Source organism: Taudactylus pleione, unplaced genomic scaffold, assembly GCF_031769625.1.
Source record: "Taudactylus pleione unplaced genomic scaffold, aTauple2 ptg000065l, whole genome shotgun sequence".
In the NCBI taxonomy this organism is placed as follows: Eukaryota; Metazoa; Chordata; class Amphibia; order Anura; family Myobatrachidae; genus Taudactylus; species Taudactylus pleione.
Genome location: NW_028284467.1, coordinates 12,159,429 through 12,177,349, shown reverse-complemented (window position 1 = coordinate 12,177,349; position 17,921 = coordinate 12,159,429). Strand labels below are relative to the sequence as shown.

The 17,921-nt window shown below is 41.3% G+C and overlaps 1 protein-coding gene across 1 annotated transcript in view; it reads left to right on the top strand.

Annotated features, from left to right (window-relative positions):
• Window positions 1–17,099, top strand: part of LOC148534691 (fidgetin-like) — a 73,697-nt gene extending 56,598 nt beyond the window's left edge. Inside the window, exons 3-4 of the mRNA XM_088466379.1 lie at window positions 14,295–14,396; window positions 14,787–17,099. Of these exons, the coding sequence (XP_088322505.1) occupies window positions 14,393–14,396; window positions 14,787–16,969 (2,187 nt within the window). The 5' untranslated portion in view covers window positions 14,295–14,392 and the 3' untranslated portion in view covers window positions 16,970–17,099. The remainder of the gene's footprint in view (window positions 1–14,294; window positions 14,397–14,786) is intronic.
• The last annotated feature ends 822 nt before the right edge of the window (window positions 17,100–17,921 follow it).

The window sequence follows — 17,921 nt, the reverse complement described above, 5'->3', positions numbered from 1 at the left end:
AAATCGCCCCCTATGAGTGCTGGTTAATATATATATGTAGCAAGTTCCCGGCACTCCTTTAAAAATAAAGTCCGATTAGTGCTTTGGTGCTCTCCATGGGATAAAATCCCCAATATAGGAACAATGAAAGATGGCGGCACTCAGCGTCTTATGAACAAAATCAACTCAGTTTATTCAAACGTTTCGGTCATATCCTTTATAAAACGTCCGAATAAATTGAGATGATTTTGTTCACAGGAAGCTGAGTGGCGCCATCTTTCCTTGCTCATATATTTATATAATATATATGTGTGTACGTGTGCGTGTGTGTATGTATGTGTGTGTGTGTGTGTGTGTATATATATATATATATATATATATATACACACATATATAAAATAGAATGTTAGTGGTATATACCTATGTACAAATGATCATTGAATATGCAGAGAATAACACTACAATAAGAGCTTTGTTTTTGGATCCTTTCATTTTAGAAAACCAATTTGGCAAGTGGCACGATTGGATGTCCATGGTTTCTGTCATGTCTTGTTAACCTTGTTACCCTTAAATGCCTCCATCCAGTAATCCCATTTCACAAATTGTATTGTCATCTGAAAATGACTGTCCAGCATCAGACATACTGCTAACAAGGTCTGACTACTTCCCGCACAGCATTGGGGTCCAGTGGGATATCTACTGCTTGATGCAACTGTGTAAATATTTGTATCCTGAATTATGCTTTGGACATTGGATGGAGACGCAAGATGATTGGTTAGAACATGTCCTCCCTTTCTCCGCTGATTTGTTGATATCCCCCTTATATAGCAGTAGCACCAAGTTGAGTGAACCTGGAACAAAAGCTCAGTTTAGGACGCTGCTGAATAGATTAACAAGATTTCCATAATTAGGAGCCCCAAGGAACAATAGTATCCACCCCTCCCCTCCTCCTATCTATCCTTTGTCTTCAGCCACGGATAATGGACAAGCAGCCAGGGTGGGAATCTGAGATGCCATTTGGTCACTGGGCAGGCATTTTCTCACACTGCCAAGAAGCAGCATTGAAACATCTGTCCTATTCCACAACTCATTCACTTTTTTCAGGCGTTGCAACTCTTCGTCCACCTGTCAGGCTGCTGTTCTGATTTATTTCAGGTTTTTTTTTCATTGTGTTTGTGTGTCTAAATACTGCTAATGACGGTAAGCACAGACGGTCTACAATCACCACAGCTCTATAGTGATCCTTGCAATGCTTAGCTCTAATATGTGTATAATTTGGTTGGCTTTCTGTTACGTAGTGTGAACCATGTAGGGCACTTCCATGCCCCTCCCTTTGCTAACATTTGAAAGCAATTTCTAATAACACTCGGGGGCATATGTATCATTATTTGCAAGAGACCTGTACTTTTCAGACTTTTAACGCCTGTTTATCACGTCTCTGAATTAGATTTTTTTCATCATATGTATATCATTGTTGAGCTGGCTTAAATGAAAATGCGATAAACTATAGCCTTTGCGGGTTTATTTTCCTGTATTCAAATTTTTCTCACATTTTTTTGGATTTTTATGGCACGTGACTTTAGGAAATTGCCATGACAGTATAATTTCTGCACATGCTTGGCAGTATTTGTTTAAGCTGTGTCCAGTCCTCTCTGTGTGTGTGTGTGTGTGTGTGTGTGTGTGTGTGTGTGTGTGTGTGTGTGTGTGTGTGTGTGTGTGTGTGTGTGTGTGTGTGTGTGTGTATATATATATAATTAATAAAATATGTAATTAACAATTTTAGATTTGTTTTTTTTTATAATTACATTAACAATATAGGATACGGTTACAAGAAACCTCCTCCTGCTCCAGATTAAGCATTGAGATCATGTCCATAATTATAGAACCCATGAGGCAAAAAAATAGTTTAATACATATGAAAATTATCGCAATTCAATTGATTTCCATGGTTCCAGAACTGTTCTGCGTTCTTACAATGCAAACAAATAACACATACAAAAATGCAATACAAATCTGAAAAAATGTGATCTCGTATAATACATATGCAGAAAAAATAATTTTCATACATATGCCCCTTGGAAATTTGGATGACTTTGTAAGCATCATGTTCAAAAAACACTACAACAACCATCATTGCATCATCAGTGGATAATTACTGTATTATATAAGCAATCCCATACTTGCCAACTCTCCCTCATTGTCAGGGAGACTCCCTGTTAATAGCAGCAGTCTTCCAGAAAAGTCCAGTAATCTCCCTGATTGCACCTTACCCTCATTATGTAGTATAATTTCCTTGCATAGGTTAAGGCATAATGATCCCTATGGCTAAAATGCATTTTCTGAAAAGTATCAGTGTGTTTTCATCAACAAATAGATCTTACTAACTGCTTTGGGGCTCATTTACATTTGGATGTAAGTCAGTATTATGACACGCCCCTCAGATGTAGCAGTACACGCCCACTTTACCACCGCTCTCATAGGTGCTGCTTTCTCAATCTCCCTGAAATGCTATTTCAAAAGTTGGCAAGTATGAGCAATACCCATCTTTAACCCCTTCAAAACTGTCAGTTTACAGTACACCTCTATGAGCAAACCTATATTTATGGTTTAATACTTTGTTAGGGATACATTTTCTACTTTCAATAATATGTTATCATGGGACAGATGAGTTTCTTTTGATATAATACTGAAAAATTACCTTTATTTTACATTTATTAGCTAGAGGCACACCATGAAATATATTTTTATTTTTCCAGAATATATTATTATTATTATTATTATTATTATTATTATTATTATTATTATTTCCCCCCTGAAAACTTACCTTAAATCTGTCTCTAATTTTGTACTTCTTTTTTTTCTCTCTATTACCAAGAGTCAGTCAAAAGATGTCTTGTATTTGTATTGTTGATCGATCCATTAACTACATTCTACAATAGCCACTTACACTATTTGTCTGCATGGATTTATTAGTAATGCCTTGTATGAAATGTTGATTTATGGGGGGTATCCACTTTGCGATTTAGCCAAGCGATTGCACAATAACGACACCGTTATCGTGCAATCGCTTGCAAATTGCGCATGCATCGTACATGCATCGGGCATGTTTTGGTCGGAAGCGACCAGCGAAGCGCGTGCCCGCTGGTCGCTTCTGACATCCGACATTGCCCGTACATGCAGGTCAACCTGACGATCTCGTCAGGTTCAGCATGTGCGGGGATGAGGGATGTGCCGGGACTGAACGAGTGAACGTTCAGTCTAGGCACATCATTAGCTATACAAACGACAGCACGATTGCAATGTCGTAATTGTGCTGTCGTTTGTACATCTACAAGTGGATACCCCCTTTTAGTTGTCCCATTGACGATACCAGGAGAGCCTACCAGGAGGAAATAATAACTCAATGCTTCTGCATTGCACAATCAGCATGCAGTTTAGAGCGTTAGCCTCCATCTTAATAACGATGTCTACAGATGTGTCCTCATACACTATTGCTGCTGTCGTGACAAACAGCCTTTTTCAGTCATATATACATCTTCGTTGCAATGTGATGCATAAAACCGCTTAACAAGACTGCACTGATTAATCTGCTAAGCGACACTCATACAGTATATCTATGTGCGAGTGAGTCTGAATCTGTATACATAGTGCTACGATGCAGAGGCCGCTGTTTTTATCCAAGCCAAGTTCTGATGTGCTATATCTGTAGCGTTGGACATACAGTATTTAAAACGAATTCCTGTCCGATTAAAGTCGCAGCACGGCGTCTCTGGCACAGATTGGGTAATGTTTTACTGCATCTGTGGTGCAAATAAGTTGCAAATGTAAAGAAAAAGTAACTACGCTACACCATTTGTCCGGCTCACTCACGCCAGGCGTCTTGAACCACATGGCGAATTGAGAACACATCTGTAAAAATGTTTTTAACATCTCTAGAGACATCTGTCTTTTTTGCAGTATACTTGGTACTTGGTAACTTGCCTTTAGCAGACACAGTGGGCCTGATTTAGAGTTGTACACTAATGCCATTCCTATACCGTATGCAGCTGCTGTGCGAATATATGCAAATGTCGCAGACGAGGAATGTATTGAGACGTCCACCTGCGGCTTTGCAAATCCAAGCATCTGCGTACAAAGACGCAGCATCGGCTGCAGATCCTTTGATTGTCGGTCTTCTAAGTAATCTTATGGTCACAGAGAATGGCTGAGGGAAATGAGAAGGCGGAGCCATTTTCTTGCATATAGGAATCACAGACACAGGATGTGACACGCCAACCAAAACCGGTCGCAACACGCCATCATTATTTGCCGACTCTCCCTGTTACCACCCCCCAACACTGCCTGTCAATCACACTGTGAGCATATTAGGGGTCATTCAGACCCACTCGCGAGCGGCAGTACGCTCGCAAGTGGGTCGATGTTCCCCACTGCGCATGCGCAAAGGACTTTCCTTCGCTTGGTGTGTCTCATCAAAGGGGGCGTGCTGTCGATGGTGACTGACGGCACGCCCCCTTTGGTGGGCGTGCCGGGGGCGCGCCTGCCAGACGGAGGCGTTCCCAAGGGAACGCCTACCGTCTGAAGCCGGCCCCACTGACATCACTAGTGATATCAGTGGGAGTGATTTTGGCTCTGATAGAGCCAAAATCACTCCTGGCCTTGCGGTTGAGAAACCCAACCGCAGGCTTTCACTCGCAGTTCCGATGGTCGCGATGGTCAAGACCATCGCGACCATCATTTTGCACGCTCGTATATGCTGTGGGTGGTGACCCACAGCTATACGAGCGTCCAGGAGGACGCTCCATATTAATGGAGGTGGGCCCTGATTCAGAGCGAGCGCTCTGGTCAGAGCGTCCGGCTCTGAATCAGGGCCATAGTCACTTAAAGTGACAAATCTAATATACTGTGACAGATGCGCAGTTTACGATAATCGCTCATACCCATCAATATCGGCATAGCGTACAACTCTGAATTGGGCCCAAACACATCAGACTATTACAATGAGTTAAATAATAAGTGCACATTAATAATTAGAAAAAAGGTGATTGGTCAATAAAACCCTCCCATATGAATGAATCTTGTTCATGCACTGTGCAATTAGATATAACACATAGCAGTGCAGGAGGAGAGACTGCTAGATGGATTCTTTAACCTGTAACTGTGTATGTGGGATGCTCTCGGCAACTCACAATCTTACATTGTAGATCATTTTGAAATGTGTTTGGCAGCACTGATTGCCATGTTACTGTCCATTTTTCAATTAGAGGTTATAGTTTGCCATTGTACGTGCTATAATTTTTTCTCTGTGAAGTAAAATTAGGATTAGGGTGCTGTGAACACTCCTGGTACATAGGTATATTATCCTATTTTTGGTATTGAAATTTTCTGATTATTATAATAATTTGGTGTAATGTGTTGATATTTTTGCTTTACAGTTCCCGTTATAGTACGATGTCATACGAACAAGAACTAATTATGTTGAGTGATTTTATAATCTCAAAAATGTTGTAATTTCTAAGACATTAGAATAAAGATTTTATTTTACAAAATTGATTATTCTAACTTTTTTTTCTTAAAGTCTAGTGAATCTATAGATGATGTACAGTTCATCTATTTTCAAAAGTATCACATGCAACTTTTTTTTTTTTTGGGGGGGGGGGGGTGTTTTGAGCATCCCACCTATGTACTTACATGATCTTTACCCACCTGCCCAGTTAAAGGTTAACATAGCAAGTGCAAGGTTTATAATGAATCTAGGGGATTAACGGCAATTTAAGACAGCCCGTCATATCTGTTCAAAAAGATTACTGTGCATTGTGCTGAAGACTTCACATGGGGCAATTAAATTGTTACGTGGGTGGCAATTATTAATGAGCGCCCTCTTTTGCAATTCAGTTGTTCTGGGCACCCATGAATTATTGCCCTCTTCATGAGCACCCAGTTTTGCAATTCAATTGTTCACGGCGCCCATTAATTATAACCCTCTTCATGCCCTATTAGATGGGTTTAGCCTCGTAAAATGGCTAAAGACGTCTAAAGTCCTGATTAGGGTTCCCTAACTGCTGGGCGCCTTAACCAAGGGTTTCTCACACATTAAGCAGTAAGCAGAAATACTGGTGCCGTCGACTATCACGCTCAGATGTTGCAACAATTGAATTGCTCCTTCTAGTGACTTAAAAAAGTAGCAGACTAAAAAACAATTGAATTGCTCCCACAGTGTCAGTGCTGTCAATGATATATCCTCATGTAAGATGTGTCCGGAATTGTTAGGCCACTACACACCATAGCTGTGCATCCATAAAACTGGACGAGAACTAATTATTTAATTGTAAATATACTTTGCTGATGATTGGGTAGGGGACAGAAATCTTGGGGCCCATTACACTGATATCTATGGCACCCTGCCTCTTCAACCCCCTTGATCTCTCCTCCACACAACAAACACATCCCTCCGAAAAAATTATATAAAGCCATTTTTGTTTTGCATACCCGAGTGGACAGCGGCACGATCACCTCGGGCCCCTCAGAACTTCAGTGCCCGGCACGGGTGTACCCTTTACCCTTTACACCCCCTTGTTGCCAGGTCTGATGATTATGGATATTTCTCATATACATATGGAGCCCCATGTGTATGCAAAGAGTGGTCCCGTGGCACAGCAATCCCCATAGTTTTTTTTAGGGGCTGCAATGTGGCCGCATGCATGAAGTTTGTGCCCACCAGCTAACACCATAATTGGGTGGCATTGGCTATTGAAGCCTAAGGGGCCTCTTTTTAAAAAAAATAAATTCCTGTTACTTTCAGGTTGTGCATGTGCATTTTAACCCCCCTAGGTGATAGACCAGGATATCTATGCTTTCTCAGGGGTATTCCGGCATACTGGGAATAAACTCAATCTGAGAGCACTGGTAGCTTGAAAATTGAATCAGCAAAATGTGTTGTAGGTGAGTAAGATACTCAGATGCTCACAACTAACACATAAATGCTAAGAATCTGGTTACTTATGATGGATCAACCATTAGTTGTGACTCAAATTCTACCTCCAGTATGGGTGGGATAAGTTATCCATCTAGGTCAGACAGAAAAGGGTTGTATTTCCAGCTGGAAAAGATGATTATAAAGGGTAGGGGGCAGTGGCGGCTCCAGAGGGTGGGGCTGCAGTACAGTTCAAAATCAAGTAGGGGAGCCACACCAACTGCCACTGAGTCCTGGTGATGTTTCGCAGTGCTTGGGGTGACAGTTGGTGTGGCTCCCCTATTTGAATTTTGGACTGTGCTGCAGCCCCACTATCTGGAGCCGCCACTGGTAGGGTGTATATTTACTAAAGTGTTGGTTTTTAGAACTGGAGATGTTGCCCATAGCAACGAATCAGATTTTAGCTATTATCTTCTAGAAGGTGCTAGATAGATGTTAAGTAGAATATAATTGGTTGCTATGGGCAACATCTCCACTTGTAAAAACTCGCACTTTAGTAAATATACCCCTTGATATAAATTCACTCAACCAGTGCTGACCCTTCCTCAAAGCAGTGAGAATTTCCTTCTGTAGAAACAGGCTAAATATTTACTGTCCAATAGACCAATTCGTAAAATAAAAAATAAAAAATCTCTCGAAAGTGCTGCCTAATATGTTGACCCTAAAAAATAAAGGTTAATAATAACATATTGCACCTGTTTTTCAGCTTCAAACAAACATGAACTGCAGAGGGCAAAGCAAGCTGCAAGTTTTCTTTTTGTAAAATACATTTTCTCACTTAAACTAACCAACATGCTTTATCCCATTAAAGTAATGAAAAGAGATTCAAGGTATGTGAAAAATACTATATACTGACCTTGAATACAGCACAGCACAAGCACCTGAATTCTTTATATTTTTGTTTTTGTTTCATTGTACTTATATACTAGTGACGTGCGGTGAGGTCAATGGCGGGAGCATGATAGGTAGTATGATAGGGGAAAGAGTATGACCTCCCCTGACCACATGTCCCTGGTATATAGGGCATACATCCTGACTTTTGGGAGATGTTTGCTCGCTCAGTGGCAAGTACCAGCCCTTGTTGCCTACTCTCCCGGGACTGTCGGGAGCCTCCCGAAAATCGGATGCCGCTCCCGGCACCCTGCAAGAGTAGGCAAGTCTCCCAGATTTTCTGCTGTTCCCTGTGCCCGCATGTGAAAGTGGGCAGTTTGTTGGGGCGATGACTCAATTTGCGCTTAATCGGGTCATCGTAGCCCCGCCCCCTGCTTTGTGATGCCGGTAATATAGGCAATATAAAGCAGGGGCGGGGCCGCCCACATAATCCGCCTCCATCCTCCCTGTTGCACTGACCTGGCATCCCCATCCCAGCGGGGACTGCTAGAATGTAAGTAAGTATGTGGAGGGGTGTTTTTAGGGGAGTGGGGCTGGAGTGTCATGTCATCGCCATGTACACTGATCCTATTTGTCCAGTGGGAGCTACAGATGTGTCCTTTCTCACCTAGCCTCAGTAAGTCTGGCGTGAGTGAACCGTCTGGTCCCGTTGAAACTCTGCTTCTTTTCTTGCCGAGACTGCGTCTAAGTCGCAATGTGATGCGACTACGATGCACCAGGAGACTGTGCTGATTCATTTGATACACTTGTATATCTGGGTGCAATTGAGACTGAAAACTGAACTTGGGGCCTCATTTATCAACGAGTTTTATAATTCGTAGCGAGTGATAAAACTCAGTGCGTATGATAAATGGTGCTCCAGCCAATCAGCTGTTTGAAAAATTACAGTTGGGAGCTGATTGGCTGGAGAACCATTTATCATACGCAACAAATTTTTATCACTCGTGAATGTTAAAACTTGTTGATAAATGTTGCCCTTGGTGTGGAAAAAGGCTGCGGCCGTTGCATCATAGCACTTCAAATGCTGATTGGGAGGCTCAGTCCCTTACAGATATTCAAGTGTCGCATATCAAATTAATCAGCACAGTCTCCTGGTGCGTCCTAGTCACAATGCGGTGCTAGCAGAGTCTCATGGGACCAGGTGTGCCAGGAGGGGCTGTTTGGTGCAGCTGCAGCAAAGATGAGTGAAGACACATCTATAAGAGGGTGTGCATGGTTGGTGTAATGTTTGCCATAACTGCCTCACAGCACTGAGGTCTTAGGTTCAATTTATACTTACCAACTCTCCCTGAATGTCAGGGAGACTCCCTGAAATAGTAGAAATCTCCCTGACTTACTGAAGAGTCTAGCAATCTCCCTGATTGCACCTTACCCCCTGTTACCCCCTGATTGCACCTTACCCCCTAGCTGTTATATACTTGGAAATAAAAGAAATCAGGGATATATGTACATTCAAATGGGATCATCAGTCCCATTTCCCTGCATTGGTTATAAGGCACAATGATCCCTATGGCTACACACTGGCGTCAGTAGGGGGTGCGGGTCGCACTGAGTGACACCATCCAAGCGGGTGACAACTAAATAACAGAGCTGCTCTGCTATTTTGGAGTCACCCCTTCGGATGGTGTCACCATGAAACCAGGACACGGAGAGAGGCAGGGGAGAAACTGTGGGCTGCCCCAGCACCTGCAGGAGTGCTGGGGAAGCCCACTGTGTGCCGAGAACAGGAGGCAGTAACGCCCCCAAGATCAACACACTCAAGGGGGCGTGACTTTGTGGATCTCAGCCATGCCCCTTCCATGAAGCCATGCCCCCTTTTGAGAGAGCGGACCTACGGCTCACAAAAGATGTGTCTCCCAGGTAAGTGATGCCTCTGTGGCTATATGTATTTTCAAATAATGTTTCTGGTGGCCACTTATATAGAACCACTTGTAAAACACAATACATGAGCAAGTCCTGGAAAGCATTAGTGTGTTTTCATCAACAAGTAGATCAGACACGCCGCACTCATACAGTAGGTGTTGATTTCACAATCTCCCTGAAATGCTTTTTCAAAAGTAGGCAAGTATGGTTCAATTCCCACCAAAATAATACTGATAGGTTAATTGGCTCCCTGCAAAAATGAACCCTAGTGTGTATGTGTGTATACATGTGGTAGGGAATATAGATTGTTAGCTGGGGCAGGGACTGATGTGTATGGCAAAATATTCTCTGTAAAACACTGTAGATTTTGTTTGCGCTATATAAACATCTGTTAAATAAATCAATATATCAATATGCTAGCCTAACCCTGACCTTTTCCCGGGGGTGCCTAACCCCAAAACCTAACTCTAATCCCCCCACGCAGCTAACGCTGAGGGCGCCCGGGACTTGCCTCGTTCGGTCCGGCGTGCTTCGGCTAAGGATTTCTTCTCGCTCCCCCCTGGGGATGCGAGGAGAAATACGACCGAAGTGCCGGGCGCGCAGTTATTTTTCTGCTTAGCGCGGCGCTAACAGCCGCGTGCCCAGCCCTTTGGCCAGAGAATGCCGGTTAACGCGCCTTAACACCCTTGTTAAGGCGCAATAGCATTCTCCGACCACACAGCGCACTGAATTGAATAGCTCTGGGAGCTCGCTCCCGGCGCTATTCAATTCACGTTGAATTGAATCACCCCCATTGAGACCTTTAGTTGGGATAACTTGCAGCACTAACAGGATATGGTCAGATCACAAATCACTGACTCTCAGCCTGCCTTATACTCTATGTACATTGAACCAGAGCTATCAGCGCAGCCGTTTCCTAGTTCTGGATCAGCAAGCAGCTAGCTCAGCATACACTGGGAGCCACTTACAGTATGAGATCGATGTATTTCCTCCATACACAATGAAAGAATGGCAGAACTGGCAGCAAGAGTTGTTAATGTTTTTTCTTTATTTCAAGTGACACTTTTTAATGATAAAGCAGCATAAGCTTGGGGCCTTCTTTTGTCCTTGGGGTATTGCAGTATTCCCCTGCCCACTTTCCAATGCTATGCCAGAGTTATAATTTAATAATGTCAGTTTGCCTTTTTCTATTATTATTATTATTATTATTATTATTATTATTATTATTATTATTATATTGTAGACTACTAGCCCCTAGTGCAACATACTAATTACTATTCTCTGCATCTCATACTGGTATATAGGAATTTGTTTTTCAATTTCTTCTACGATAACATCCGAGGTTTTAACACTTTGATTTAATTACCTGTTGTGAGTGGGGGAAGCCAAGTCCGTTATTATCCCCTGTTCTTTCGCTTCTGTTTCATGTCTTTAGCTGCCTTTCCTATATCACTTCATAGATGTCCTCCTGAAACTTTTTTAATAGATATAAACTTATAAAGCTATGTCATCTGTCAAGCTAATGGTAGCAATTTGAAGTGAAGGAATCTGCTGAATAGATTCCTAATTGGAGTGCATGAATCATGAGTGGTTAGAAGATATTCTAGTCTGCTGCCAGGGAATGAATGAATGCCAAAATCCTGCTCGTTATTGGTGTGTAGTTAATGCTGTGCAGTCATGCAGCATGTATGTGAACTAATTACGCCATGCAGTATGTGTCATTTACATGGCTGTTTTTAACTGACTGACCTAGCAACATTTTAAAAAAGTACAAAGTGGAGAGTGAATTTTATTTTAGTGGGAGCAAATGGGAAATGCTGTTAAAGGCACAGTGGTATTTTTAGATAAAATCAGAGGTTGCTCCTTGCATGATCTCAGCCATGATTAGAAGTCTAGAACATGAATGTCCATAGAGTCTTTTGTACAGAATTACATTACTTTTACACGTCTACATAGAGGATGAATATGCTTCCAATCTTCTGGAGTACTGTCAGCTGAGATTTTTGCGTTATAGACTCTTGATTTTGCTTCTACTCTCACTGAAAGCTCCTTTCATCTTGAACTCTTATGATGACTTATGTTTTTCAGAAAAGTATTTTTTTCATAACTAAAGCCCAACCAGAAGATTAAAGGGCGATGACTTGGACAAGGTATAGCTATTACCAGCATCAACATACTATATTGAGATGAGATGTATATCGAGATGTCTTTTAGAAATTTTGTACAGCTTTTTGAAATCACTCACAGTAAACCACAGAACGCCACCTACAGGCATCGCAGGATTCAAACGTTGTATGTGTTTGTACCGGGATGCGGTCAGTATCCCGACCACGGGATTCCGGTTGTCAGAATGCGGGTGCCGGAATCCCAACACTGATCAGGGTTAGGCGCTAAGGGGGGAGGGTTAGGTTTAGGGTGCGGGGAGGGGGAGGTTAGGTTCAGGAACCAGGGAGGGTTAGGTTAGGGACGGGGGTGGGTTAGGATACCTAGGTGTCTGTATCCTAACCCTGTCGGGATGTCGGCGTCAGGATTCTGACCGCTGGGCTCCCAAGTGCCAGCATCTCGTATTAATTGTCTGTAAGTAAGATACCACTACTCTTTGCTATTTTCTGCCTGTATTACATGTCTAGGCTAAATACTGTTGTGGCGTTTCAGGAGAAATCGGAGTAACACATTACGGTCTTTGCAAGGTTTTCAAATACAATGAAATCCAATGATTTCCCCCTTGCAGATCCCCTGTAATTTGCAGCGAGGCCCCAGTTCTCCTCAATTCCTAAAAGCAATTCTCTTGTCTCTGCTGTTCTGGCTATGGCACCATTGACGGCACTTTCTAAAAGATTTAACTGTGCTTTAAACCATCACACATTTCAGAAGGAAGCTTCAATAGAAAAACCTGGCCTCATTTTCATGAAAAAAGATCTTTTCGGCTAAGACTGCCATCAGCAATGACCGTTTACCTATCCGTGGCACTTTTAATAATGGCAAGTAAACGGCGGCTGTTCTGGATAAAGCCTCACAGAGCTGCTGTTTAAATCCTCTTGTGTAGGTTTGATATCCAAAATGGAAGCTGTGATGCTGTATAAGTCAATTAAAGCATTAGGTAATCTAATTGTGCTGTAGCCACAAAGTAGCTTAAAAGCTACACTGCCAGTGAATAGTACACGGGTGCTTCCCAACCCCCTTTAGTTTGACTATCCCCCATGGTCTTTATGAAAAAGGCGAATAGAGAAAATACACAGAAGGACAACAATAGTTCCAGTGGGACTTGTTCATGCAGATGTTGGGAAAGCCAGCTCTAGTAGCCAGAGGGCAAGAAATACTTTGTGAGGGAAAGATCTGTGTGCCTGTAATATAATCAACAGACGTGAAGGGGGGAGGTTCTTGCAGGCACTGAAATTTTGGAATTTGTTTTGCCCTCAGCAAGTCTTTCAATCTTGTCTCTGTTCATCAGTTGTGGGGGGAAACTGATCAGCAGAAAAATTGTGCAATTAAAGTTACTTATCCTGCAGACATTGATGTGTGATTAACATTCTTACATGCTGCTTTCATTACTCTCTTTGTTCAGTGTGTATGAATTGATCGCACACGAGTCATTTTGAAAGGCTTTGTGTAAAAAACCCCCAAAAACACATTTCTTACTCAACTATAAACACCACGGGCAAAAATCCAACACTAAATTTGTTTTATACTGATGGGAAAGTTACATTTTGACGCACTGTTCTGGAATATTTGGGGAATAGTGAAGTTACATTGTTAACTTGGTTTTAATAATTCCATTATTTATTTATTTATTAACAGTTTCTTATATAGCGCAGCATATTCCGTTGCGCTTTACAATTGGAACATTAATAGAACAATACTGGGTAATAACAAACAGATATATAGGTAGGAAGGCCCTGCTCGCAAGCTTACAATCTTAAGGGATGAGCCACTTTAATTTTTATATTTTATTCATGATGTAGTCGGTGTACCTTATGTTATAAATTAGCATTACTATTATTTTAATAGCACACCGATCTACTTATTAGATTTTAAAAAAGACTTATTTTAATAGATTTGAGAGAAAATAGATATTATTCCGTATGAATGTGAGCTAAAGTGTAAATCCTACGCTTTCTTCCTATTTCTTAGCTATGTAACATTACAGTACTGTGTGTACTGCTACAAATGTTTAAATATTCGACCTTCTCAGAATGAATCCTTGTGCATAGAAACTTCTTTCTTTATTAGTATTGTGTGTTGTTTACGGCTGACTGTTGCAGTTACAAGTAATCGCTAAAGCTAGATCAGGATATAAAGTTGTTAAATATAAATTATGTGCTTCCTGCTATTGTTATGCTTTTGCTTCCCTTCAGAAAATGTGCAGAGCCCTTCGTATGATCCCACTAATACAGGGCTGTTCTGGTTTTAAGATGGTAAAGCAGAACGTGATATCATTTTTCATGTTAGCTTGTATACTGTTCAGTCTTATAAAACACTTGTTTTAGGCACAATTTAATGAATGATGGCAAATGTGCAATACACTGCAAAAGCGGCAAAGTGTTTAGAGATGGTTTTTAATATTGCAATACCTCTCTCTTCTCTCCATCAGATCTGTGGTTTTCAGCTGACTCCAAAGTGCATTTGATTTAGAAGCTGATTGTTTACCTCAGGAAATGCACTTCAACCAGATAAATAAATATTGATTTAATGGGTAAGCGCATTTTTTTTCTATACCATTAAGACATGTTAATTATGCATTTTGCTGGACTTTTGTGTAACAGTGATGCTTGAATTTACTATGCAGAAAATGCTAAAAGTTTTACAGTTATAAAGTTTTTTTTTTCTGTTTTATTAGACTTTTAAATGCACATTTTCACATGTACACCCAATTTGTATGTTTTTCTTGTTATTGTGCGTATTTTGCTTTACCTGCATAAGTAATTAGTAAAATGAATATGTGTAGTTACTCTTATTAGTACTGAAAAACATAGGTTGCCAATTGCATGATTAAAGTCCAGCAGATGCTTACTCTGCATGTCTTGCTAGTGGAAGGAAGACCATTTCTTTATTTGTTTTTTGTTTTTTTTGTTCTGCATTTCAGCTCTCTTGAAGATGCACTGGACACCAGAGCATGCCCAGCCCCTTAACCAGTGGCCAGAGCAGCATCTTGATGTCTCTTCAACTACTTCATCTCCAGCACACAAATCTGATGTGTTTCAAAGTAATCGGCACAATATAAACTATGCCTGGGCAAATGACGATATATCTGCACTGACTGCTTCTAACCTTTTAAAACGATATGCAGAGAAATACTCGGGGGTGTTAGACTCAACATATGAGAGAGCTTCACTAAGTACCTACACAGATGGAGCTTTTGGGCCTGTTAACGGGCAGAAGGGTGACATTGAACCATGGCAGATGTCACATGGGTCTGATAGCTCATATACAGTAAACTCCTTACATGATAGTTTGGCTGGTTCCAAATCAGGCAATGGACATATTGGGTTGGGTAGCCCAACTATAGCATCTGGCAACCTTCCTGATCCGCTTTACCCTGGCAGTACTTGTGGACCACCCAATCCACCAAGTGGTCTTGTGGCACATCAAGATTATACCTCAACTTATAGTGGTACATACCTTCCATCTGGATATTGTAGTCAACCCACTGCAGCACTTCCACCAAGCCACCCATCATCTCTCCACAGCTCAGGACTTCAGCCAGCACATGCTTCACCAGCATTGGTTCATGGATACAGCTCTTCAGGCACAATATACAACTATAGTTCCAGCAGCTACCCAAACCAACCTGGATATGGGGGAATGCATCCAACACATCCTTCTGGTTATCTGCCTTCGGGTATTGCTGCACCCACACCCCTTCCACCACATACAACATCATCAAGACCAACTGTGGTCCCTGCTTACACTTACCAAAGTTCTAACTTAGCACCAATTTCAGTCACTCCTCTCAGCACAGAGTCAAGTTCCTTGAAAAGGAAAGCATTTGACATGGCAGCAGCAGAGGAGAGTGAGAGCAGATATAGAAAATACAGCTATGAACAACCAAAGACTACCTCAGACTCATCGTTTCCGATGTCTAATAGTGTTCCAAATGAATGCAGAGGCAGTAGCTTCAATCGTAATGGTGAAACCCCTCAGGCCCCATTTAAACCTGGAAAACGAACAACAGAAGAAGAACAAGTAGGAAAGTATAGCAGCCAGTCGATTAAAGCAATGATCTCACCAACTTACAATGAAGAGGGGCCCCTGAGACCCAGCGAAGCATTTGGTAAGTTCACACCACCTGTAATTAATGGTGAAAGGAGAAGTGAGCAAGGTCACGCTTTTGCACACAGAATGCAGATTTCGGGGCTGAAACCGGCAGTATTTTGTAGCCCTTCTGAAGATCAATTGAAAAGCATGGATCCCCTAGTTCTGGAACTCGTCAATAATGAAATTGTGGACTGTGGACCTCCAGTGCAGTGGACTGACATAGCTGGCCAGGTATCTGTAAAGGCTGTAATTGAAGAAGAATTAGTATGGCCAATTTTAAGACCTGGTGCATATACTGGTGCAAACAGACCCCCAAAAAGTATTTTATTATTTGGCCCCTCAGGTGCAGGAAAAACTCTGCTGAGCAGATGCATTGCAACCCAGCTAGGTTCCACGTTCCTTAAAGTTAGCAGTGCTGTACTTGTCTCCAAATGTAAGAACAAGAGTGAAAAGATTTTGCAAACTGTATTTTTCATGGCAAGCTGTCATCAGCCTGCTGTGATTTTCATTAGTGAAATTGATCTGCTACTTTCTGCTCATATCAGTGAGGAAAATGCTCACCTGAGTAATCTTAAGTCCCAACTTCTTTCTTTCTTGGATAACATAGCTACCTCATCTGACGACAACATAATCTTTATTGGGACCTCACAGAGGCCAGATGACCTTGATGAAACTGCTCACCATAGATTTGCCAAGCGATTTTACATAGCTCCTCCTGATAATCTTGCAAGAAGGCAAATCCTACATCACACTTTGGCTCAACAAAACTACTGCCTTAGTGAAAGGGAAATGGCCCTACTGGTCCAGCACACAGAGGGCTACTCTGGAAATGAGCTGATTCAACTTTGCCAGCAAGCTGGAGCCAATCATCTCCATGGTATTTCAGGTCAACTGCAACCAACATCCTACAAAGACTTTGAGGGGGTGTTCTGTAAACTGCGAGCCGGTACCACTCAAAAGCAATTAGACTTATTTGTGGAATGGAATAAAATGTATGGCTCAAGACACTAACTGTGGAATGAAACTGATTGAACACTTTGACACTACACTGGCATTGTTGCATTGAGGGTTTTTCTTTTTTTTTGTTTGTGAGTGCGTGTGTTGAGTCCTCAACATGAGTGGAGATTTTTAAGAAGAAGAAGAGATTTTCTTTCCTTTATACCTAAATGTGACAATTTGATGTCAAGCAACAGGCATCTTTTTTACAGTACATATGTGTGTGTATATATAAATATATATATATACATATTTGTATAGATATATCCACTCCATTGAATGTTTCTCAGAAAAAAAAAGTTCAACGTTTTTGTTTAGTTTCTTTTTTTTCACATTTGGAAACCTGTAAGAAAAAAGTAGCTCTTCACTGTACTCAGGATATCTTCTATTTATTGCCAGATAATGGCGGTGCAACTTTAGGTTGGTAAACAGAAATTGAGATGTTCTGTGAGGGCAACATGATCTCAAGGACTTGATTCCACTGGTTGACCTCAGCCTCTTTGCTCATTTGTAAATTTTTGTTTTTAAACAGAATAAAGTAATAGCCCCTTCATGGCACTTTGGGGAGCCCTATTCACACTTGATATAGCTTAGGTGACCAGGAGCAGCGATGGATTGCATCATACAAGGCTCAAGAACCAACAACTAAGAAGGGATGGAAAGAAAACTACACTGCTAGTTACGTTGAGGAATCATTTGTGTTTTTTTTTTAATTATACTTGTTTTTATGTTTTTCATGTTTATTTCTAAATACTCAGGAAAAGTTTATTTTCAAAAGAATGTTTATAGGACTCAAATGTTTTCAAGAAGATCAATTGAATTAGAGACCATAAAAGTACTTGAAGTTGTTACCAGGATTGAATGTATTCACAATTGTTTCACTCAAGTTATCAAGAAAAAAATGTCCCACAAAGGTTATTATACCGTTCTGTTCTGTTTTTTAGTTTTTTTGTTTTAATTACTATTA